General features: G+C 38.0%; 1 protein-coding gene across 1 annotated transcript in view; it reads right to left on the bottom strand.

Annotated features, from left to right (window-relative positions):
- The window catches only part of WDR44 (WD repeat domain 44), an 87,273-nt gene that overhangs the window by 51,294 nt on the left and 11,326 nt on the right, over positions 1–24,653 (bottom strand). Inside the window, exons 2-3 of the mRNA XM_080795828.1 lie at positions 6,830–6,863; positions 46–120 (exon numbers count right to left, since the gene is read on the bottom strand). Of these exons, the coding sequence (XP_080651954.1) occupies positions 46–120; positions 6,830–6,863 (109 nt within the window). The remainder of the gene's footprint in view (positions 1–45; positions 121–6,829; positions 6,864–24,653) is intronic.

The raw sequence follows: 24,653 nt of genomic DNA, 5'->3' as shown, positions 1-24,653 counted from the left end.
CATATGACATCTGTTAAACTAATACTGGCATTATATCTTACCAACCTTTTTAGACACATCTTGTTTGAATTCTTGCACAGGAGACTCATTTCCAACTTGGTGTGCAGTGTTCTCAGTTTCCTATATTAAAAAGAAAAGAAAAACAGATCAAATGATGACTTCTTTAAAATTCTGCTTAAGATGGGTACAAATTAGAAAACACAGCATTAATAAAGCAAAGGCCCATAAAGGGCTTAGATGTTTGTCTGAGGAAGATGCCCAGATATTTTATGCCAAGCGGGAAAACTGATTTGTATAAGGTTACTACTAGTCAGCAATTTTTGGTATTTCTTTTTTTTTTTTAAGATTTTATTTATTTATTTGACAGAGAGAGATCACAAGCAGGCAGAGAGGCAGAAGAGAGAGAGAGAGAGGAGGAAGCAGGCTCCCCACCGAGCAGAGAGCTGGATGTGGGATTCCATCCCAGGACCCTGAGATCATGACCTGAACCAAAGGGAGAGGCTTAATCCAGTGAGCCACCCAGGTGCCCAATTTTCGGATTTCTATGGTAATAAGTTATTTTCCTATAAATGTGCCCATCTTTTTAACATTAAAAACCATACAGGAAGGTAAAAACTACTGAGTACCTCTATAGCTTAAAAAGATGAAGGATTTAAAGCAAGAATCAGAATTCCTATTTTTCCCTGAGTATTGCTCCATAAATATGCATAAATATAAAAGTACATAATGTAAAAAACCACATTCAGAGAATAGTTTTCTTAAAAATGCTACATGCTTTAGATGAAAGGAATCAAGACAACAGAAGTTAAATAAAGTCCCCCAAACAGTAACAGATGAAAATTAAACCCACCAAAAATACATATATATCTACGTATACATTCATATACACATACGTACATATATATATATATTTGGGAGGTTAGACAATGTAGAAATGGATACGGCTTTTCTGCTGGAAAAAAAGTTCTGGTAAAATAAGACAATTACACATTTGCAAATGTCTCCATTCTAAAATGTCATTATGTTTACAGAAGTATAGCAATTTGAATGCTATTAATGATACTGAGAAAAAAAACTTTTCATAATTTTTGGTACACATGATTGAGTCAGAGAAGGTCACAATAACCATTTTTGACAGATAAGCAACCTAAGGCACATAACGATGTACGTATGAAGGTAGCACTTATACAAGTATTAGGATATGATCACGATAGGTGATGTGATAAAATTACTCCAGAGCAACATAATGCTGAAGATTTAATGTGTTAGAGAAATTTCTGTAGGATTTCCGATATCTTCAGCTGAAAAGTTGTTGGAATTTAAATGGAATTTAAAGTGTCAGGTTAAAAAAATCCTAACTCTACCACAACCCATGAGGGCCTACATCTTTGACACCTTCTATATTTCTCACCTCCCTTGTCCACCGTAACCCCACAATCACACTGTGGCCAACTGGATGGTTTTGTTTTTTTCTTTTTACCACCTTAGGGTGACAGCTCAAGTGTTATCACATTAGAAAAACCTTCCCTGACCACCTTAAAAGATCCTTACCTGCTTAACTTTCTATCACATTATCTGTATTTTCCATTTCTTCATTGTACTTTTATCTCCATCTGAATCGACCCTGTTAACTTGCTTATTTTTTTTGTCTCTTCCCTGCCCCGCTAGAATGTAAGCTCCATGAGAGCAGGGGCTTTGTTCCGTCTACCACTATGTACCCAGTACCTAAAGCAGTGCCAGGAAAAGTAATCATTTGCTAAATGAATGCTGAATAACGCATGGCTCTGGCATTTCTTTAGTAAATACACATACCTTAAGTTTATATATCTTTAATCAAATTCTGGTTTTAAACTAAAAGAAAAAGAACTCTAATGAAAACCAATTAGTAAGATAATCTTGACAAGATGAAGGACAGAGAATACTTGAAAGGCTGATGGTCATCAAGTACGGTTAATGCATATTAGAGAACCACCTTCAACTATCTTATGAATTAAGTATATTTATACAATTATCCTCCAATAACTGTTCATTAGTAGGAAAATCAGAAGCACTATACAACATTAATTCCATGGGTATGTTCCCTAAATTAAACTAAGCAAACATACACACTAATAATTCTTGTGCCTCAATTTAATTTGTTTGAATTAAGTACTTAAAACCATCACAGATTAACATTGTCCCACTGATCAAAACTGCCAAGCAGTGGTTAGACTTCTATTTTATCTAGCTTTAACAAAACTCTCCTGGACTTTGAACCTTTGAAAGGTATCAACCTCTATAAGGTAAACTGTGGTTAAGTCACAAGTTTAATGGAGTGATATGGAACCTACCAGAGGATCTAATCTCTAGAGAAGTTCATCAGAAGGTTTCTTAGTAAAACCTGATTTAGCACATATATAGTCATCTGTGATTCTCTCTCAGGTATGTCTAAGGTCCAGGTCTTTCCCCTAGCACCTTGATCAGGCTGTGGAGGTAATGCAATTGGAAGCCAAGAGTGTGCCTGCAGACAACCAACACCAACTAGAACTTCAGACACTCCTCATTTATTACCTCCTTCCGGAGATGGGCTGCTGCATTACTAAAGCACAAGGCCTACCAAATCCAGCTTCCCACCATCAGGCCATTGCTTTAACCCATGCCTATCACAACCTCAGGAATAGATTTCCTTAAGAGGTATGGTTGGGGGAGGGGTGGTGCATGGGTGGTGGCTCAGTTGGTTAAGCATCTGCTTTCAGCTCAGGTCATAATCTCAAGGCCTTGGGACTGAGTCCTGCATCCCGCTCCCTGCTCAGTGGAGAGTCTGCTTCTCCCTCAAACTTTGTCCCTTCCCCCCATCCACCCTCCCACCCTGATCATGCTCTCTTTCTCAAATAAATAAAACCTTAAAAAAAAAAAAAGAGGTATGGAAGGATCATTCAGTGTCTAGCAATTCACTCCACTGTTTCCCTCCATCTCTGTTGTATATTAGAAAGCTGCTTATACCCTCCTCACAGTACTCAGTTCTACAGTTTGAGCTTTTTAATTTTAATAAGCACATCCAATAAAAGACTAATCATTTTAACAAATAATTTGTACAAAAGTAATCTATACCTGGGGTGCCTGGGTGGCTCAGTCAGTTAAGTGTCTGCCTGGGCTCAGGTCATGCTCCCAGGGTCCAGGGATCAAGTCAAGTCCTGCATCTGACTCCCAGCTCAGCAGAGAGCCTACTTCTCCCTCTCCCTCCGCTGCTCCCCCTCCTTGTGCTTTGTCAAATAAATAAAATCTTTTAAAAAGATTTTATTTATTTATTTGACAGAGATCACAAGTAGGCAGAGAGGCAGGCAAAGAGAGAGAGGGGGAAGAAGGCTCCCCGCCAAACAGAGAGCCTGATGCGGAACTCGATCCCAGGACCCTGAGATCATGACCCAAGCTGAAGGCAGAAGCTTTAACCCACTGAGCCACCCAGGCGCTTCAAATAATTAAGATCTTAAAAAAAAGTAATCTACACTCTAGGAGATTTTCATTATTATCTACTAAAGAACAGTAAGCTAAAAATGTCAGTTGTTAAAAAATTCAGGTCACTTCTAGTTCTTACTAGTGAGGAAGGGGAAGCTATTAACAGTGACTAAAGTAAAATTTTATGTATTTACTTATTTACTTTTTTAAAGTTTATTTATTGTTTTTATTTTTTGTTAACCTTTACCCCCAATGTGGGGCTCCAACTCATGACTCTCAGATCAAGCCAAGAGTCGCATGCTCTTCCGACTGAAGCAGTTACATGCCCCAAAAGTGAAATTTTAAAAAAATATTTTAGGGGCGCCTGGGTGGCTCAGTCGTTAAGCCTCTGCCTTTGGCTCAGGTCATGATCCCAGGGTCCTGGGTTCAAGCCCCACATCTGGCTCTCTGCTCGGCAGAAAGCCTGCTTCTTCTTCTCTCACTCCCCCTGCTTGCGTCCCTCTCTGGCTGTGTCTCTCTTTGTCAGATAAATAAAATCTTTAAAAATAAATAAATAAATAAATAAAAAGCAAAATAAAAAACGTTTTATTTAGAGAAATGACCTCTACTCTCTTTTGCTGAGAAGAGGAAAAAAGAAAAACAACCAAGAAATAATTCTTAAAATAGTGGTCACGTCCATCCATCAATTCCTATCAACACAATTCCTTTGTCCAAGTCTCAAGTCTTGACATTCGAAATGCCTCTTAGCTCTCTCTGCATTTAGTCTCTTTCCTCCAAACTATCTCCCACCCTTCCACCACTTAATCTTTCGCGAAGTCCCCCAGCCAAAAAATTCTGAAGAGCACAACTGTTAAGACATATAAAAATTGACTTTTAAAATGTCTTGCTTCAAAATTTTAAAGCCAAGAGTTTTTTTTAAGGATTTTATTTATTTATCGGAAAGTAGGGGATAGGGGAGAAAGGGATAAGTTGACTCCATACAGAGCCTGGGCTCAATCAGGACCTGAACAGAAACCAAATGTTGGAAGCTTAACCGACTGAGCCACCCAGGTGTCCCAAAGCCCAGAGTTCTTAAACTGACATTCAAGGTTCATCAAAATCTGGCCCCACTTTACTTTTCCATCATTTCACTGCTGAAACATTTATATAGGTCACACCAGTTTTTCAATGTTCCCAGCAAATTCTATACTTTTGCATATTAATGAACTCATACTATTGCCTAACATACAATGCTTTCCCAATTTTTCTCTATCTGCCTATGCAGTTCTTTCCCAATTTTCAAAGCCAGCCCAAGTTCTACCTCCTCCCTGAAACTTTTCTCTGATATTCCAGGTACCCATGCTCTCTCCTGTTGTTCTATCTCCCCCTTCCTCTTCCAAACTGCTTGGAGCACTTAAAGGGTGCTCTATTCTACAAACACCAATACCTCATATACATCCCTCTTCTGTGAGACTGTAAAATCATAAAAAAATCAGGACTATACCAAATCTTTCTTTGGACTGCTTAATATCAATAGATACACCGTTATACATGATATGCACTCAATAGTCTGAGTACATTCATACCATTGACTACTATTTAATAAAAAGGAATAAACTGTTGATACAAGCAACAATTTGGCTCTCAATCCTTTGAGCCAGTCTCAAAAGGCCACACACTATATAATTGCATTTATAGGATATTCTCAAATGACAAGATTATTGGAATGGAAAACAGCTTAGTGGCTGCCTGGGGTTAGGGATGATGTGAGGGAGGGGGCGGGTGTGACTTTATAAAAGGGTGGCACAAGGGAGATCTTTGTGGTGATGAAATAGATCTGCACCTTGTGGTGGTAGTTACACAAATATATATATGTAATAAACTGAAGCAAAACCATACACTCCCATTGTACCAATGTCAAATTTCTGATTTTGATATGGTATTATAATTAAGATATAACCACTGGGTGAAATGCATGACAGATACACAGGAGTCCTCTGTACTCTGTTCGCAGCTTCTTGTAATCTGTAATTATTTCAAAATAAAAAGTAAAAAAGAACACCATCCAACTTTTTTTTTTTACTAAATATGTATATTTTCTATCTAATTTTATTCAAATTCAAGTTAAGCACAATCTATAATTACTGAGATAAAGTAAATTTCACAAACCTATTTTTTTTGGGGGGGGCAAACCTATTTCTTATAACCTATAAATATCTTAGAGCTAAGTGGCTTTTAAAACCTATACACATAAACGGCAATTGTCTCTGGGTGTGGGGACTGGGAAGTGGAGGATGAGGAATGGGAGGGAAGCTACATTTTCAACCATCTACTTTTTGCAGATTTTAACCATGTCAGGAATTATTTTTAAAAACTGTTTTCATCAAATAAATACGAGAACTTTTATAAAAAAATATAAGGAATGAAGAACAACCTTAAACACTCAGTTTAAGAAAAAGAACATTACCATTAGCTTTCAACCTCTTGCATATCCTTCTTCATTTTTATTACATTCTTTCCCCCTCAGAGATGCCGGATACCTTGAATTTTGTGTTTATCATCGCTCGCCATTCTTTACAGTTTTACCACGTTTCTATCGCTAAACATTACATTCTAAAGAATATATTCTTTCACATGTTTTTGAACTTAATATAAATGGAATCTTACTGTATGTATCTTATTGTGACTTGTTTTTCCCCCATTTAACACTATGGTGCTGAAATTCATCTATGTCACTGTATATTACCAATTCATTCATATCTGCTGCTGTAGAATATGCCATATGAACATACCACAATTTATCAAAGAGATCAGTATCTAATGTGTATAAATAGAAGGTAGGGACACTGGTATTAAAAAAAATATAGCATGTTTGAAATTATACATACATTATACACAGACATACTCAAACATACACATACAGTATATATTCTGTTTGATGGAAATAGTTTTGTTTGGTGATATTCTTGGACCTAAAATGGCTCTCACTTGCATCACATCTCAATATCAAACTCCTTTGCTTGGAAATAAAGCTGGGATTGACTTTTATATAGAGTGATGATACCAATGCATGTGCCCATAAGAAGTATACAACTGTTTTGGTTATTCCACATTTCTGTCATGCAAGTATTATTTTTTCAATTAACATATACACATATTTTATAGTATTCTTCTATTCGAAAAATTATAAAACAAAATTAGTGGAAATCTAAAATATTTACAGTCCCTTCCTTATAGCACAATATTTGTTATTTCTAGAGTACCTAATCACACCTAGTAAGACACAGGGACAATATTATTTACCAAAAAATAAGTAACAGCAAAAGCAAGAAAATGAAGATTTACATAAAATAGAAAAACGAATGAGAAGTGTACACAACTTGTAGAAATATAACTCTCAGAAAACACAACTTACCTTTAATGTTGAAATCCCAACCTTTCCTGGAGACCTGTACAGAAATAAAAGGAAGGAGATGAATAGTGGAAGCAAGAAGGGAAATACTTCTACACATTTATTAAAGAGAAGCCCACATTAAAAAAAAAAATTATATAGTTTGTGATTGAAAAAAGTCTTCTGTGCACATAGAAAATGTAGAAAACATAAAAAAGTAGAGAAGAAAATACAAGTGATCCATAATCCTACAATCTAAAGATCTGAGTATGTACCTTTTCTCTTCCCAGGTACTTATGAGGTATAACACTATAATAAGCACCCTTGGAAATAAAATTCTGTGCTCTTCCATGATAAATGTCTTTAAAATAAATTTTCTTTTTTTTTTTTTTTTTTTAAAGATTTTATTTATTTATTTGTCAGAGAGAGAGTGAGCGAGCACAGGCAGAGGCAGAGAGAGAAGCAGGCTCCCTGCCAAGCAAGGAGCCCGATGTGGGACTCGATCCCAGGATGCTGGGATCATGACCTGAGCCGAAGGCAGCTGCCCAACCAACTGAGCCACCCAGGCGTCCCTAAAATAAATTTTCTAGGGGTGCCTGGGTGGCTCAGTCGGTTCAGCTCCCAACTCTTGATTTCAGCTCAGGTCATGATCTCAGGTTCGTGAGATCAAAACCCCAGTAGGGCTCCACATTGGGCATGGAGCCTGCTTAAGAGTCTCTCTCTCCCTCTCCCTTCACCCCTCCTCCCCACGTCATGTGTATTTTCTCTCTCTTTAAAAATAAGTAAATCTTAAAACAAAACCCAAAACAAACAAACAAAAACCCCAGTAGCTATATAAAATAGTGCACACCATGTAATTGTAGTGCCCGGACAATATAATTCCATGTTAACATAGGAAAATTTTCAGAAATGAAAAATATATTCCCAATTATTTGGCTTCCCGGGCAAACCTATACTGCTATGTAACAAAATTCTCTTTATCCAGAGGTGATTAGGACCAAGGCTATTATGATTTTTAAAAAAGGGAAAAAAGAGGGGTGGTGCTTGGGTGGCTCAGTAGGTTAAGCCTTGGACTCTTGATCTGATCTCACGATGGTGAGATCAAGTGCCACATTCGGCTCTACCCTCCACGGGGAGTCTGCTTTTCTCCTTTTCCCTCTACCCCCTCATTCAAGCACACTCACTCTCTAATAAATAAATCTTAAAAAAAGAAAAAAGATTCCACACAAAGGATGTCTAAAACAATGTAAGTGCAATCCAAATTACAAAAATAAAAACAAAAACCTTGAAGGGGCTTGAATTTCTATGCGGCATATATTCTGAATGCCAATTAGGAAAAAAAAAAATCACCCGCCTCAGAGGTGTAGCTGCAAGATGAAGTAAGATTGAAAAAAAACTTAAGCCCCATATGAGGTAGAAAAGGGAAGAAAAAGAAAATCTACTTTCCCTATGGCCCTCACTTTGAGAAATCTGACCAGGTTTTTTAGCTGTCAAAGAAAACAAAACCACACACAGAATGTGGAGCCACATTTATCTGTTATGTAACCGATTTCATAAAGAACGCTTTCTGGCCGTTGAGTCACAGGATCTAAATTATGGGCCAATTGTTGACACACATGGAAATATTCCAGATTGGTTCTAACAGGACTTTACATATAGCGATGTACAAACTGTAAAGAGTAATTTATTACTTCCTTCTGAGAGCCAAGGGGACATAATGAAAAGAGCAAGAGCTTTCAAGCATATGGACTCTGCTTCAATAGTCTTTCTACCATTTACTCTACATGTGATCTTGATCAAATCATTTCATTTCTCCAAACCTCAATCTCCTCTGTAAAAGGCTAAAAGCACTCGATTTCGCAGAACTTCTGTAAGGACTAAGTGAGAGCCATGGGGCACGCACAGTAAGTGGGAGTTTCTTTAGCAGCTTTAAACTGCTTCATCCAAACTCACAAATGATGAGCTTCACCAAGTACCTCCAAGATACTCTGGCAGTTTGTCAGCAGCAGGGAGCCCGAGTCCAGTTTTTGAACACAGAAAAGATACCCTAAAGGCTGTCAAACTCCAGCCCACTTACCAACAGGGAATACGAAAAAAATCAGATTATACTGAGCTGGTGATCAAAATGGGACCTGGCTTACATTCTGTGATGCCATTAAACAAAAAACTAGTAACAAAAGACATTCATGTTTGAAACATATTTTAAATGTTATGAAGTTGTTATGCTCTTGGTAGGCAGTAAAACGTTTCAGACTACTATACCTTCTTCTAGGCTAATCAAGCCTGAGATTGTCTTTACCAGGGTAGCCTGCAGGTAAGACCAGAATTCTTTTATGATACATTTTTTTGAACCATTTATAGAACACTGGCATCTAGTAAAAAGTGAAAGTAGTGGCATCTGGGTGGCTCAGTGGGTTGGGCCTCTGCCGTCGGCTAGGGTCGTGATCTCGGGGTCCTGGGATCGAGCCCCGAGTTGGGCTCTCTGCTCTGCGGGGAGCCTGCTTCCCCTCCCCTCTCTGCCTGCCTCTCTGTCTACTTGTGATCTCTGTCAAATAAACAAAATCTTAAAAAAAAAAAGTGAAAGCACATCTGTAATTTGTGAAGTTGGCTAAAATGATTTGTATCATGTGCCAAGATGAGAAAAGGACGATTAGTTTCACCCTAAGAAACAGTAAATCATTATTTAGTATTCCCACAGGAAGTGTTCCTAATGGGGCATTGTAATAATAAAACAATGGCCATCATTTATTAAGCATGTGCCCAAAACCTTGCTAAGACTTGACCTGTTTTAGCTTCTTTTGTCCTCACAACTTTCCTATGAGGTAGTTTTATTACCTTCCCTATTTTACACAACAAAACTTAAGGCTTGGGTCAGATAAGGTCATTTAAATTGCACTGCTAATAAATAGTTGGGCCAGAATTAGACCCCAGGCAGTTTGATGCTGAGAGCCCACTCTCTAAAATACTTCGCAATACTGCCTCCTTTCTGGGTAAGGTGTTAAGATGACGATTATGAAAATATCCTAATTGGTGCTATGAATGAACACCGAAGTAAAGGCAATTAGTGCTGCTTCTTGAGTTGGACCAGACTGATTAAGTCAAAAGCTCTGAATCCTAATCTGCCTTTTACAATTACAATTAACACCTAATTGATTTGGCACTGCTAGGGAATAAAATAATGAAACATTCCATATATATTTCAAGAGAGATGAAGCTTCTCTTTCAGTGCCAAATTTTTGAATGTATTTTAATTATTTTTGAATTTCCATTTCAAAAGCTGTTTGTAAATAAGTACATCATGGGCTAAGTCTTGCCATTTCAGTAATCTTTCCCTTGAAAATACCTTCTTAAAGGATATAAAATTTTCCCTTTCTTACTGACAGAGTAATTATGCTCAAATACCACACTACATTTTAATATAGTAATGCCCTCCAGGTACACTTATTTGCAGGGACTTTATTTGCCTTCACACTATAGGACCCTAGGCTATTATGGTTGGAATGTCTGTTTTACAGTTTTGAATCTCTTTCCTCAATTTAAGTGGCCATTTTAATTGGTCACTTCTTACAGTTGGCCATGTATCTGTCTTTAAAAGCTTCTCTGCCCATCCCCTTCTAATTTTTTTTAAAAAAGATTTTATTTATTTATGTGACAGAGAGAGAAAGTGAGCAAGTCCAAGCACGGGGAGTGGCAGGCAGTGGGAGAGGGAGAGGCAGGCTGCCCCTTGGGAGCAGGGAGCCCATGCAGAGCTTTACCCCAGGAGTCCTGGGATGATGAGCTGAGCCAAAGGCAGATCTTAACTGACTGAGCCACCCAGGCACCCCATCCCCTTCTAATTTTTGCTTCTAATCCTCACTGAGAGGGAAAACCAGGTTTTCAAAAATGGAATTGTAAATCTAAAGGAAGAGTCCAGAAATTCTGAGTGAGGGTCTCCCCATGAGAATTTTTGTACACGATTTTACTGTGGACTTTGTGGCACTTTTTTGATTGGTCAGACTGTTTAAGTGATTACTTCTTATTTTCAGCTGTACTAGAGAATCCATTACCAAAGAAGTGGCTGACAGGTAAGGGAGGGGTCCCTAATCTTAAGTATCTCTGGACAATAGCTCAACTCAGCCACTGTTTCTCAGTCTCTAACTTCAAAGTAGAGATAACACTATACTATTTCAAGGCGATTATGTGCCTAAACTATTCATGTTCAAATTTGGGGACAGGAGAAATGGGTGTCTAGAGGTCAAGAAAATTAAGTTCTACTTTAGGTTTTCCCAACAAACTAAGCTGCATGACCTTTAAGCAGGAGTTTTTTTTAGAGTTCCTGTAATTTTAGGAAATTTTAAGACCGTTCATTAGCTTGGGAGAGAAGATGCTGATTTATACCATGATTAATGATCTAAATTTCATACCCTCAGATTTCCCTTAAACTTGAGATATACTGTAGGAAACACTGACATAATCCAACACACACATCCAGAAACAGCCAGTATTACTTTCATACATCTAGTTAACTAGAAAAATATTCCTTCAAAATTTCTGTAGATACTAAATATTGTAAATTAGGTTCCTTGTTTTTACAGGTTAAGGTCAGTACCTTTTTCCCCAGGAAAAGTCTAAATGCCTACATAAAATAACTTTTACTGCACCCCACACAAGTGAAATCTTAAAGAAATTCTAAAGTGGGGTGCCTGGCTGACTTGGTCGGTAGAGCAAAGGACTTTCAGTCTCTGAGTCCTGAATCCAAGCCCCACACTGGGTATGGTGCCTGCTTAAAAAAACCAAACCAAACCAAACTCCGAATAGGTAGACATATTTACGTATTGGTGGTATACCCCTACTTAAATAAAACCTAACAAACCAAAATGAGAGCTTCAAAAGTTCATTTTTTCATTTGAAAGTTTTATCATAGGATAATTTTATTTATTTTTATTTTTTTCAAAGATTTTTTTATTCATTTGACACAGAGAGCACAAGTACGCAGAGTGGCAGGCAGGGGGAGAGGGAGAAGCAGGCTCCGCTGAGTAGAGAATCTGATGCAGGGCTCAATCCCGGGACACTGGCTGGGATCATGACCTGAGCCAAAGGCAGATGCTTAACTGACTGAGTCACTCAGGTGCCCCAATAGGGTATTTTTAAATAAAATATTTTCAACATATTTAAATATCTGATTGACAAAGTTTAATTTAAATAATAAATGTGCTTCTTATGAAGTTGAACAAAAACATAAAAGCTATACTTCCTTGACTACCTAAAAGCATAAGTAAAACTTCAAACATACTAATAATACTAGTTACAAACAAAGAAAATCTTTGAGTTTGCAAGTTTCTGAAATTGAAGACAATATCTACCAATGACACTATTAAATTTAAAAATGAAAAACAAGCAATTTCTAAAACAGCTTTATAATAAAGGCTGTTGTAAAAAAAAAAAAAAGTACTGGTATTCTACTAAAAAAAAAAACCCCACAGGGCTTACAGATCAACATTAAAATTATTTTTACTGTGGGGGCGCCTGGGTGGCTCAGTGGGTTAAAGCCTCTGCCTTTAGCTCGGGTCATGATCCCAGGGTCCTGGGATCGAGTCCCGCATCGGGCTCTCTGCTCGGCGGCGAGCCTGCTTCCCTTCCTCTCTCTGCCTGCCTCTCTGCCTACCTGTGATCTCTGTCTGTCAAATTAAATAAAAAAAAATCTTTAAAAAAAAATTATTTTTACTGTGGCTTCCACTTGGGTTTTGAATATAAATAAAATTATCAAACTAGAACTTCAGTAATTTTCAATACAGAGAGAGTATCTCAAGTCATTAAACCCTTTTTAAAAAGATTTTATTTGAGAGAAAGTGAGAGTGAGAGAGATCACAGAGGGAGAGGAGGAGGGAGAAGCAAACTCACTGCTGAGCAGGGAGTCCAGCACGGGGCTTCATCCTAGGACCCCTGGATCATGACCTGAGCCAAAGGTAGATGCTTAATGTACTGAGCCACCCAGGCGCCCCTCATTATATTCTGTTTTGTTTAAGAAAGTTATTTTCATGTACTCGCTATGCTATGTTGAGCTTACACTAACAAAGTTCATGTTTGTATATAAAATAACATGTGACAGATGGTTTCTCAAAGTCCCTATCCATTTAGCATTTTAATTATAGTTTTCCTTTTGCAGCTAGGGTATTTGTGTTTAGAACAATTCATTTTAATGTCTGCACAATATTATTTTTTTAATTTACATGGCTTCAAAACATTGCCTTGGTGATTGTGCAAGACAGTACAGGAGTTATTTTTCTTTTATAAACTCTGACTTGATCCAGTGATAGCCTATACCTACCTTCAGCACAATTTCATTAGAATAATAAGGTCACACTTCCGGTGCCCAGTCACTAGACTTGGATCTGAGGACAATAACTGCAACTTACCTAAAAATTGCTCACCAAGTGTCCATGGGAAGCACAATGTCCAATCCTTTATAAGCTCTGACACAATAATACTGCATTCAATACAATTTCAGTGAAAGCTTAACAAATATGCAAGCAACACAACGCTTTATTAACCCTCTTAGATACCTTGACTTTGGAACTTGCTAAACCTGACTCTCTAGTAACTGCAAGAACATACTCATTTACTTTGGAAAAACAAAATCAGTCTTATAGAAAATACAGAGCAGCAGGCTATTTTTAAGAGATGTGGATGCAACATAACTGTGGGTTTTCTGTCACAGGGGACAGAAGTGCATATACCTATCTATTGATGTTGCCTAGCGTTAAAGAAATTTATAGTACTTCTTTTCAAAATCCTAAAAAGTAAACAGAACAAAACCAAACCCTGAAATCCTAAAAGGATTTTTTTTTTAAGGGAAGAATAATTTTTTTGAAGATTTTATTTATTTGAGAGAGCGAGCGGGCGAGCGAGCAGGGTTCGGAGCAGAGGAAGAGGGAGCAGACTCCCCACTGAGCACGGAGTCCAACATAGGGCTTGATCTCCCAACCCTGAGATCATGATCTGAGCCTAAATCAGACGCTTAGCCAATTGAGCCACTCAGGTACCATGGGAAAAATAATTTTTTTAAAGTGTCTGAAGGAAGTTTAAGAACCATTTATACTAATGATCTCATTTCATATGTGAGGAAAACTGGCTAAATAAGGAGACATTAACCCATTCATTTAACATTTACCTACTGTTTACCATGTACCAGCACAGTGCTAAGCACTGGGTGTAAAACAATGAACAAAGCCAACATGATCCCGACCACTGTAGAGCTTAAGCTAAGATCAAAGGCCTAGTTAGGACTAGGACACAAGTCTCTTTGCTGATTCTAACAACCCATGGAGCCTGTGAACTTACCCTAATAATTCTAAAAACCATGGTTTCACATGGGTATGTAGCCAACCAAGTAAAACTGGCCACTTATTACAGCCTTGATAATCGAAAGTGCCACCACAAATTGCCCAGGGAAGACATGGGGGGCCCAGAGACTGAGAAGGCAACGTAACATCAATTTGGAAGTTGAAGGGCTAGAAGTTTAGCTACACAGTAAAATAACATAAGCTAGAATCAAGAGATAGGACTTTTAGTCCTGAATCTGCTAGTAACAATGTGACTGACCATAAAAATATATTCTGGGGGAGTTTTTCTAACTTTCAATTATGGCCATTTCAAACGTATACAGAATTGGAGAATATTATGAACCCACATGTACAATATATTGACCATGATCAATAATGATACCAATACTCCTCCCCCACACCCCTGCCAGATTATTCTGAAGCAAATCCCAGAAACTGTTTTATTTTTACCCATAAAAATGTCATGTATTTAAAAGAGACTTCTATTTAAACACCACAGGGGCACCTGGGTGGCTCAGTTGGTTTAGTGACTGCCTTCGACTCAGATCATGATTGGTCCTGGGATGGAGTCCCACATCTGGCTCCTGGCTCAACAGGGAACCTGCTTCTCCCTCTCCCTCTCCCTGCTACTCTGCCTGCTTGCGCTTGCTCTCTCTCTCTCTGTCAAATAAATAAATAATTCTTTAAAAAAACATATTAAAAAATAAAACATAACCACAATACTATTATCAAATTTAACAATACTCTATTATACACAGTCACAAATTCATATTGCCCAGATTGTCTCAATTAGTTTTTACAGTTTGTTTCTTTCAATTAATATCCAAATAAGGTCCATGTGTTATAATCAGTTGATATGTCCCTCTTAATCAGTAGGGTCCCCTTCAATCTCTTATTTCTTGCAGTTCATGTATTAGAAGAAATAGGTTATTCATCCTGAAGAGGATTTTCAGGGCAGTTAAACTACTCTTTATGATACCATAATGAGGAGTATATGTCATACATTTGTCCAAACCTGTAGAATGTCTAACACCAAGGGTGAACCCTCAAGTAAACTATGGACTTTGGGCGATTATGATGTGTCAATGCAGACTCATCAATTGTAACAAGTGTACCACTCTGATGAGGGATGCTGATAATGTGGGAGGTTATGTGTGTGTGAGTGGGAGGAGGTAAATGGGGAATCTCTGTACCTTCCTCTTAATTTTGCTGTGAACCTATAACTGCTCTTTAAAAAAAAGGTCTTAAACCAACCAACCAAACAACAACAACAAAAGAAACTACATCGTTCATTCTGTAGAAATTCTCATGGTCTGAATTTTGTTGATTGCATTTCCACAATGTCATATCATAAAAAATATTTTAAAGGAAAACATGCAGGGGGTGCCTGGGTGGCTCAGTGGGTTAAAGCCTCAGCCTTTGGCTCAGGTCATGATCTCAGGGTCCTGGGATTGAGCCCCACATCGGGCTCTCTGCTCAAGCGGGGAGCCTGCTTCCTCCTCTCTCTCTGCCTGCCTGTCTGCCTACTTGTGATCTCTGTCAAATAAATAAATAAAAATCTTAAAAAAAAAATAAAGGAAAACATGCAGAAGAAATTGGAAGGAGGAAACGGGTACATGTCCAAAGAAAACTGCAAACACCGGTAAGAACAGTATCACAAAGACTGGTGCTCAAAATGTGCTAGGATTTAAAAAAAAAAAAGACAGATTTTATTTTAATTTATATTCAGAACAATAACAAGAAAAGGTACAGGTCTGCTTATATTTACAGACAAATAGTACAATGTAAAAGGCTGCCTTGATTCTTTTTCTTTTTCCAATCAAGATTACTGATAGTCAAACCAGAAAAGGAAAAACAAAACTGCAGAATGAGGAAATTTAATCCCAAAGCATTCAAGGAGATAAAAGTACCTAGATAATCTAAATGAGTTCAGTTCTCCTGTCCCAGACAAATTATACCCTAGCATACCCCCAAGAATTTACACAGCTTACTTCCTTATCTAAAACCTTTAAAGAATCAGAGTCTGGAAGAAGAAAATGAGAAAAACACTAGATAATCAACACTGGAAAGCAGGTAGATGCTAAAATCTATAAACAGAGTCAATCCTAAGCAAAATTCTTGAGTATACTATTAAATGGATTAAGGGCCCTAGGTGTGGGTAAAAGATAATTAAGAGTCAGTAAGCATTCACAGAAAGCCAATCATATGAGATTAACCTAATTTCCTTTTCTGATAGGGTTACTGGCCTACAATATAAAGGAATACTGTATACATACCAAAAAATCTGGATTTAAGCACTAAATCCCTTTTCTTAAAAAAAGACTTTAGGGGCATCTGGGTGGCTCAGTCCTTAAGCATCTGCCTCCGGCTCAGGTCATGATCCCAAAGTTCTGGGATCAAGCCCTGCATCAGGCTCCCTGCTTGGTGGGGAGCCTGCTCCTCCCTCTCCCACTCCCCCTGCTTGTGTTCCCTATCTCGCTGTATCTCTCTGTCAAATAAATAAAATCTTGAAATAAAATAAATAAATAAATATTTTATTTTTAAGTTATCTCTATATCCAATGTGGGGCTTAAACCCATAGCCCCGAGATAAAAAGTCACATGCTTGACGGACCGAGCCAGCCATGATATCCTTATAGACAGCAAAGAGATGTAGGCTAGAACACACTTAGGTAGGTTTGTAACTGGTTGAACATTACTCAAGGTATGCTGATTAATGGATCAATGAAAAACCATAAGGAACTATTAAATAATTTCTCCTGTGCTCTATCTTCCTTCTTTTTTTTTTTTTTTTTAAAGTAATCTTGACACCCAATGTGTGGCTTGAATTTACAACCCTGAGATCAAGAGTCTCATGTTCTACCAACTGAGCCAGCCAGGTACCCCATCCTATTTATTCTTATTAATGTCTTGAATGTGGACACTGATGGTCTATCTACCAAATGTACAGATGACACAAAGTGAGGGATAAGGAATATACTAGCTGACAAGGCCCAAAAATATTTTATAACACATTAGAACAATAAACCAAATCTTAAAAGACTGCAGTGTAGTAGGGATAATGGTAAAATGCATGATTGGGGAGATGTGATTTAACAGCAAACCAGGTAAAAACATTTAGGTATCAGGTCATGATCTCAGGGTCATGAGACTGAGCCCTGTGTCAGGCTCTCATTCAGCGGGAGTCTGCTTGAGATTCTCTCTCCCTCTCCCTCTGCCCACCCACTCTACTCTCTCTCTCCCTCTGTAAAAATAAATAAATAAATAAATAAATAAGAATATCGTGTACAATTGGGATACCACATTTTAAGAGAAGCACTGATGAAACAGAACATATCTGAAAAAGAGAAACAATTTAGTGAATGTTCTAGAAACCAAGCAGAATTATACATAAAACTAAGGATGCTAACCTGGAGAAGATAAGGAAGGAAATGAATGACTCTACTTTTTGGATTTGGAATTTATTTTGGAAAGTACAGGCAGTGAAACTTTGCATATAGTCTAATTTTCTCACTAAAACACATTCTAAACTCTTACTTTATATTTGATATGTACAAAAAAGTACATGTAGCATATGCATGTAATTCTGAAGCATAACAAATACAATGAACAATGATTGACCATATCACCTGAGAACAAGAACAGTGTCAAGACCAGTACGGCTACTGTGCTCTATTCTATCTGCTGCCTTTCCCTTTGAGGAAACCACTAGCCCAGACTGGATTTATTGTTCCCTTACTTTATCATTTAAAAATGTAAGGTATCGGGGCACCTGGGTGGCTCAGTGGGTTAAGCCTCTGCCTTCGGCTCGGGTCATGATCTCAGGGTCCTGGGATCGAGCCCCGCATCGGGCTCTCTGCTCAGCGGGGAGCCTGCTTCCCCTTCCCTCTCTGCCTACCTCTCTGCCTGCTTGTGATCTCGGTCTGTCAAGTAAATAAACAAAATCTTAAAAAAAAAAAAAAAAGTAAGGTAACCCTAAACAATACATTGGTGTTTCTGAGCTTTGTTTTCACTGATGCACTTCCAAAGAAAAAAGTGTTGGACTCAAAATTAAACACTGCACTCAAAAATTTTAGTATTCCTGTTAAAGTGAAGGCTACCTTTATCACTGCACACTCTAGTTGTATTTAAATCTCAAAACTGTGCCCATAACCACCAGTCATCTTCTGCTTCTCCCCCACCAAGGGCTGCCAGATTTAGCAACTACAAATATAGGCCGTCCAGTTAAATTCCAATTTCAGATAAATAACAAATACATTTTTGGTATATTTACCTAAAACTGGAATTTCACTGGCAGTCCTGTATTTTATTTGGTGACTCTACCCCACACCCAAGTTAATTAAGTGGACAATTAATCCTATGATCTGTTAGTGTGTGGTAAAAGGAAAAAGTGGGAGGAATTGAATGGCCAATATCATTGCATAAATATTCATCGAAGTATTCAGTAGTGTTCACTGACCAAAAAAAAAAAAGAAAAAAAAACCTTGCACATGTGTGAATTCAAAGCGTTCCCACAATGCATTCAGTGCATATGCCCAAAAGCAAATACTACTGTATATACGCAGTTAAGTACGTTTTTCAAAAGTGCTCAGCAAAGAGTACAAAGGCATATTAATAGCTTAATTATTTTGGCTTAGATTATTCCCTTCCCCAAAAAGCAAAAAAAAACAAAAAACAAGATGGCTACTGTAACAAATTGACAAAACCTCTAAGTGACTTATAACCACTGCAAATTGACTTATAACCATTATTTATATCATTTTTGAAGCTGTTCTCAGTCAACATGTTCAAAATGAGGTTAACCTATATAGGTCAAATAAACATCAACAGCCAACTTTCTAGATCAATATCAATTAAAATTATGTTGTCATTAAAAAGGGATTCAAGTGGCACCTAGATGGCTAAGTAGGTGGAGCATATGACTCTTGATCTTGAGGTTTTGAGTTCAAGCCCCACAATCGGGTATAAAGATTACTTAAAGAACTAAAACCCTTAAAAATAAATAAATAAGGGTCAACTGAATGGCTCAGTTAGTTAAGTGTCCAACTCTTGATTTTGGCCCAGGTTGTGATCTCAGGTTTGTGAGATTAAGCCCTGCTTGGGCTCTGTGCTGGGCATGGAGCCTGCTTAAGATTCTCTCTCCCAGGGTGCCTGGGTGGCTCAGTCCGTTAGGCATCTGCCTTCGACTCAGGTCATGATCCACTCAGCAGGGAATCTGCTTCTCCCTCTGCAGCTTCCTCCTGTTCATGCCCCCCCTCCCAAATAAAATCTTTTAAAAAAAGGAGGGTGGGGGGATTCAATTATATATACAAAATCTTTTTAGGACACTTCATTTTTTAAAAAACATTTTATCTATTTATTTGACAGACAGAGATCACAAGTAGGCAGAGAAGCAGGCAGAGAGAGCGGGGGAAGCAGGCTCCCCGCCAAGCAGAGAGCCTGATGCGGGGCTCGATCCCAGGACCCTGGGATCATGACCTGAGCTGAATTTGAAGGCAGAGGCTTTAACCCACTGAGCCACCCAGGCGCCCCACGACACTCTTCATTTTATAAAAAGGATATTAGAAATATTTCAGATACATTATTTGTCAACCAAAAAATGGATGAGTCTTCTGCAATATGAAGGATTTGCTTCCCAAGTCTGTCATTACATAATCTCAAAATCCTTCCACAACCACAAGCACTAATAGCTCCTAGATTTGAATGGCAATCAATACAAGTGTGTATTAAGAACCTTTATAGATTAAATTCCCCAAATAGAAGCTAGTTGCATGCACTGTTTTGCCTGGCTTACTGCAAAGCCCACGTTTTGAAATCAGGTATTGACCTGTGTGATTATAGATAGGAGTCTTGGTTTTTCAGAGCTTCAGCAAGTGGTTTCTCTCCAGGCAATCACTGGATCACCTTTTCCAATTTTTTTTGAAAGACTTTATTTATTTATTTGACAGACAGAGACTACAAGAAGGCAGAGAGGCAGGCAGAGAGGGGAAGGGAAGCAGGCTCCCCGAGGAGCAGAGAGCCCGATGCGGGCTCTCGATCCCAGGACCCTGGGATCATGACCTGAGCTGAAGGCAGAGGCTTTAACCCTGAGCTGAGCCACCCAGGCGCCCCACCTTTTCCAATTTTAAACTTAAATCTTCATCACTCATGTGCTATGGCTTTATGGTAATCAGGCCTTAAAATCATGGTGCAAGTGCTTAAGTCTGCTTTAGAAAAGAATACTGCATTCCTGTGGTTTCAAAAAGCCAGATCCCATAAACCACCCTACCTCTAGTTTCTCATCCTTTAGTTACAGATCCTGCCTTTGGGCTTAGTGTTCCTCTGCCTCTTACCTGAGGGTTATCTGAAAAGCAAACAAACACAATCTGTAAGCCTTCTGACAATAGGAAGGAAGGAGAGTGCAAACTAAACCTACATTTGCCACCTGCTTCATAGTCAACTAAACGACTAGGAACTCAAAGACCCACTTCCTAAAGCACACAAATAAAATATTAAAAGCAATCTCATACTTAACATTCACATTTGCAGACTTTATACTATACTGGATGAAAAGAATATACCAAAACAATTTTGCAACACAAAGAAAAATGGATGAACAAAGTCTTTTTCTGTCAGTAAGAGGATGCACCTTTTTCTAGGCTCTGAGAGGAAAAAAAAAAAAAAGTGGTTGGCTCTGAAGAAGCCTCTTGCCAGGTTGCAAAATTCCTGGCAGAGTCCTAAAGGGGTAAAAAGCAGCAATGACATGGAAGAAGGAATATAGAGTGAATCAGCTGGAACAAAGCTGGGGGAACATTTTCTTATAAAAAGGTGACTACCAACGGCTTAACAGAGAATTACCCTATAGCTTGATCTTGTTTTTATCCTCCTCTTCTTTTTGCCTTTGCCATCAGGAAAATATAAAAGTAAAATGAGCTTAAGCAGTTTTTCAGGGAACTGAATCAAGCAGAACAAAGAACAGCTTGCCTGTACAAAGTGGGTGCTGGGATTCTAAGGTCCTTGAGGTGAATAGGATATGAGCATAGATAAGGCCTTACCAAGTCGTTAAAGTAAGCAGGTAATTAAAGAGTTTTCTTTCTAAAACCCAGTAAGCTGAAACAGGAAGATATGATGGTAAACTAAGACCAACACCCAAGTGGCTAAGTCTAAATTAGGAATCAGAAGGGTTCTGATGATCAGAAAACCTTGACATGAAGATTTTCTCCCCACTTAGGTCAGGCATGAAAACAACATCAAACAGAAAGCCAAAGATAAAAACAAAAACCCAGGGTTGTACAAAAATTGAAAACAGTTCAAATTTAGGTAAGATACAGTTTTATCTTTTAAATCTTGCTCTATAAATAAAATCTTAAAAAGGGGGGGAAGCGGGTGACTGGGTGGCTCAGTTGGTTAAGCATCTGCCTTGGGCTCAGGTCATGATCCCAGGGTCCTGGGATCAAGCCCCACATCGGGCTCCCTGCTCAGTGGAAAGCCTGCTTCTCCCTCTCCCCTTCCCCCTCGTTGTGTTCCCTCTCCCTCTGTCTCTCTGTCAAATAAATAAAATCTTAAAAAATAAATAAATAGGGGCGCCTGGGTGGCTCAGTGGACTAAGCCTCTGCCTTTGGCTCAGGTCATGATACCAGGGTCCTGGGATCGAGCCCCATATTGGGTTCTCTGCTTAGCAGGGAGACTGCTTCCTCCTCTCTCTCTCTCTCTCTCTGCCTGCCTCTACACCTACTTGTGATCTCTGTCAAATAAATAAATAAAATCTTAAAAATAAATAAATAAATAAATAAAATTTGGTATGCAGTATTATTCATTGGAATTGAGGTATATATACTGATTTTATTAATCACATTTTTAAAAAGATTTTTAAATATTTATTTGAGAGACGGAGCACTCATGCGAGCGCACTTGGGGAGGAGCAGAGAAAGAGGGACAAGCAGATTCCACGTTGAGTGTGGAGCCCGATGCGGGGCCCAATTCCACAACCCTGAGATCATGACCCAAGCCAAAATCACGAGTCAGACATCCAACCTACTGAGCCACCCAGGGGCCCAGGCAGATTCTTATGTTAAGTTTTACTAATCAAATATGAAGCGATAAAATCACCCACAGAAAGTGGTAAGTCAAAGAACACCTTCAACTAATAACAGTACTCAAACTAAAGAAATGAGATCTAAGAGAAAATTATTTGCTGGCCTTTCAAAATCGAATTATTTGTAAAAATAAAAAAAATAATTTGTGACAGTACCACACCCATTCTCACAGCTCTATTTTAAGTTGGCTGCTACCAAAAGTGAAAATCCCAACTGGAAAAGTCTAGGAATAGCAGAAAAAAAATGTTAGGCAATCACAAATGAGTCTTACTTTCCTGGTACAATCTATAATGCCATGTTTTAACTAAGCAGTTGAAAATAGGACTCATATTTCCCTAGATACATGGCGACACTGATTTATTAACAAGATTAACAAAAGCCAAGAATATAGTTATAATTATCAAATAGGGAATTAACTGAATCTTCGAGATGTGAATTACTACTTCTATTATTCTTTGAAAGACCATTTTAAGTTTTAAATACTATGAAAGTGAAGAAGTAGAATATATCTAAAATACCTAATATAACTATTTTATCCATGATATTAATGGGAATAGATAGTGAAAAAAATTTGGCACAATGGCTCTATTTTTTCAAAGTGTATTTTTGTGGCACCATTTATAGTCTGTAATAAAAGAAAACTTCATAAATATAAATCTAGTCACATGTGAAGTAATTACAAACTTAAAGTAGATCCTTAATGATATGTATTTTTTCTAAAATGACAACCTGATTTTTCAAAACTCATTTACATAATCCATATAGTTTTATGCCATATTCCTGAAAGAACATCTTGATAATCTATTTACTGACAAAAATAACAGAAAAATATATCCGTTCCCTGGGCCTACTCAAGAATTCTAAACTAAAAACATTCTACTTTGCGCGTTTACAGACTTTCAATAAATACCCACATTAAAACAGTAATTCAAGGAGAGGGCATCTATCTCACAATGTCCCAATTTGTCAGAGCGGGTTAGATAAAATCACATCTCTTAATGATTTAAAGTAATTTTTAGTAAAATCATAACAGAAACAGGTAACTAAATTTTTGACTGCCTAGGCAAGTCATTACTAATGCAGTCATGCCAAATCACTTTGTAACCTACTTTTAAAAAGTAAACAAGAGGTTGGTCTATAGGTTATATCAAAAGCTTTAGCAAGTTAATGTGCTAATATGATTTTGCAAGTTATCTAAAACATCCAAAGGTGTACTAATCTTAAAAAGTAAATGCCAGGGGTGCCTGTCTGGCTCCATCAGTGGAGCAGGCGACTCTTGATCCTCAGTCTTGAGTTCAAGTCCCATGTTGGGCAGAGCTTACTTTAAAAAAAAAAAAAGTAAATACCTATAACATCTAAGGCCACCCTATATAAAAATTAGAGCTTTAAAGAATCTGTCATGAGGCACCTGACTGGCTCAGTCCATTCAGAGCCTGCTTTGGCTCAGGTCATGATCCCAGGGTCCTAGGAATGAACCCTGCGTCAGACTTTCTGCTCAATGGAGAGCCTGCTTCTCCTTCTCCCTCTGCCCCTGCTGCTCTGCCTACTTGTGCTCTTTCTCTATCTCTGTGTCAAATAAATAAATAAAATCTTTAAAAAAAAAATCTGTCACAATCCCCCCTTTAAAAAGTTTTACATAAATCAATTCTATGATCAGTGAACAGGTTTATCCAGACTTTGAGATTCTTCACTTTTCTCTGAGTTTACTGCTCATCACCAAAGATGGGCAGAGGGAAAAAAATCAAACAAAACCATTTATTTTGGTTTTGATTTTTTTTAAATTTACTGCTATCTGTGATAAAAGGTTGATGGGAAAGGGGGTTGTAAACTAATGAGTGAACTGAGGCGTTGGTGTAACTGATAGTAAAACATTCTGAGTGGGGGCGCCTGGGTGTTTCAGTTTGTTAAGCGACTGCCTGGAGTCCTGGGATGGGATCGAGTCCCGCATCCGGCTTCCTGCTCTGCAGAGAGTTGGCTTCTCCCTCTGCCCCTCTCATGCTCTCTCTCTCTCTTTCTCAAATAAATAAATAAAATCTTTAAAATAACATTCTGAGTGGCAAGTTTATTATTTATTATAAAAATGGTTATTCAATCTTATTTAGATCTTAAATAGTAATTACTGATAATGTTATTTTTCTAATTACTTAGCTACAAGGAATGCATTTTCCCCATTAATTTGACAGCCAACAGAGGTTTGATTAGGTGGAAAAAATTAATAACTACCACATGCATTCATTGTGACTGCTAGAAAACACCTCTGAAGGGGAAGGGGAAAAAAAGCAGCATTGTGTTTCCAATTAGTGGCTTGTAGCCAAAAATATGAATCAGTTATACTAAAAAACAAAAAACAAAAGACCTAACTCCCCCCCCCCGCCCCCGCCGAACTGTGGTCTAAGTAAACAACTGACAAAAAGCTATAAAACAAATACAGGGAAAAAAAAAATCTAGGATT

This window comes from Martes martes, assembly GCF_963455335.1.
Source record: "Martes martes genome assembly, chromosome: X".
Classification (NCBI taxonomy): Eukaryota; Metazoa; Chordata; class Mammalia; order Carnivora; family Mustelidae; genus Martes; species Martes martes.
The sequence above is the reverse complement of the archived record's forward strand: the minus strand, read 5'-3'. Positions and strand labels throughout refer to the sequence as shown.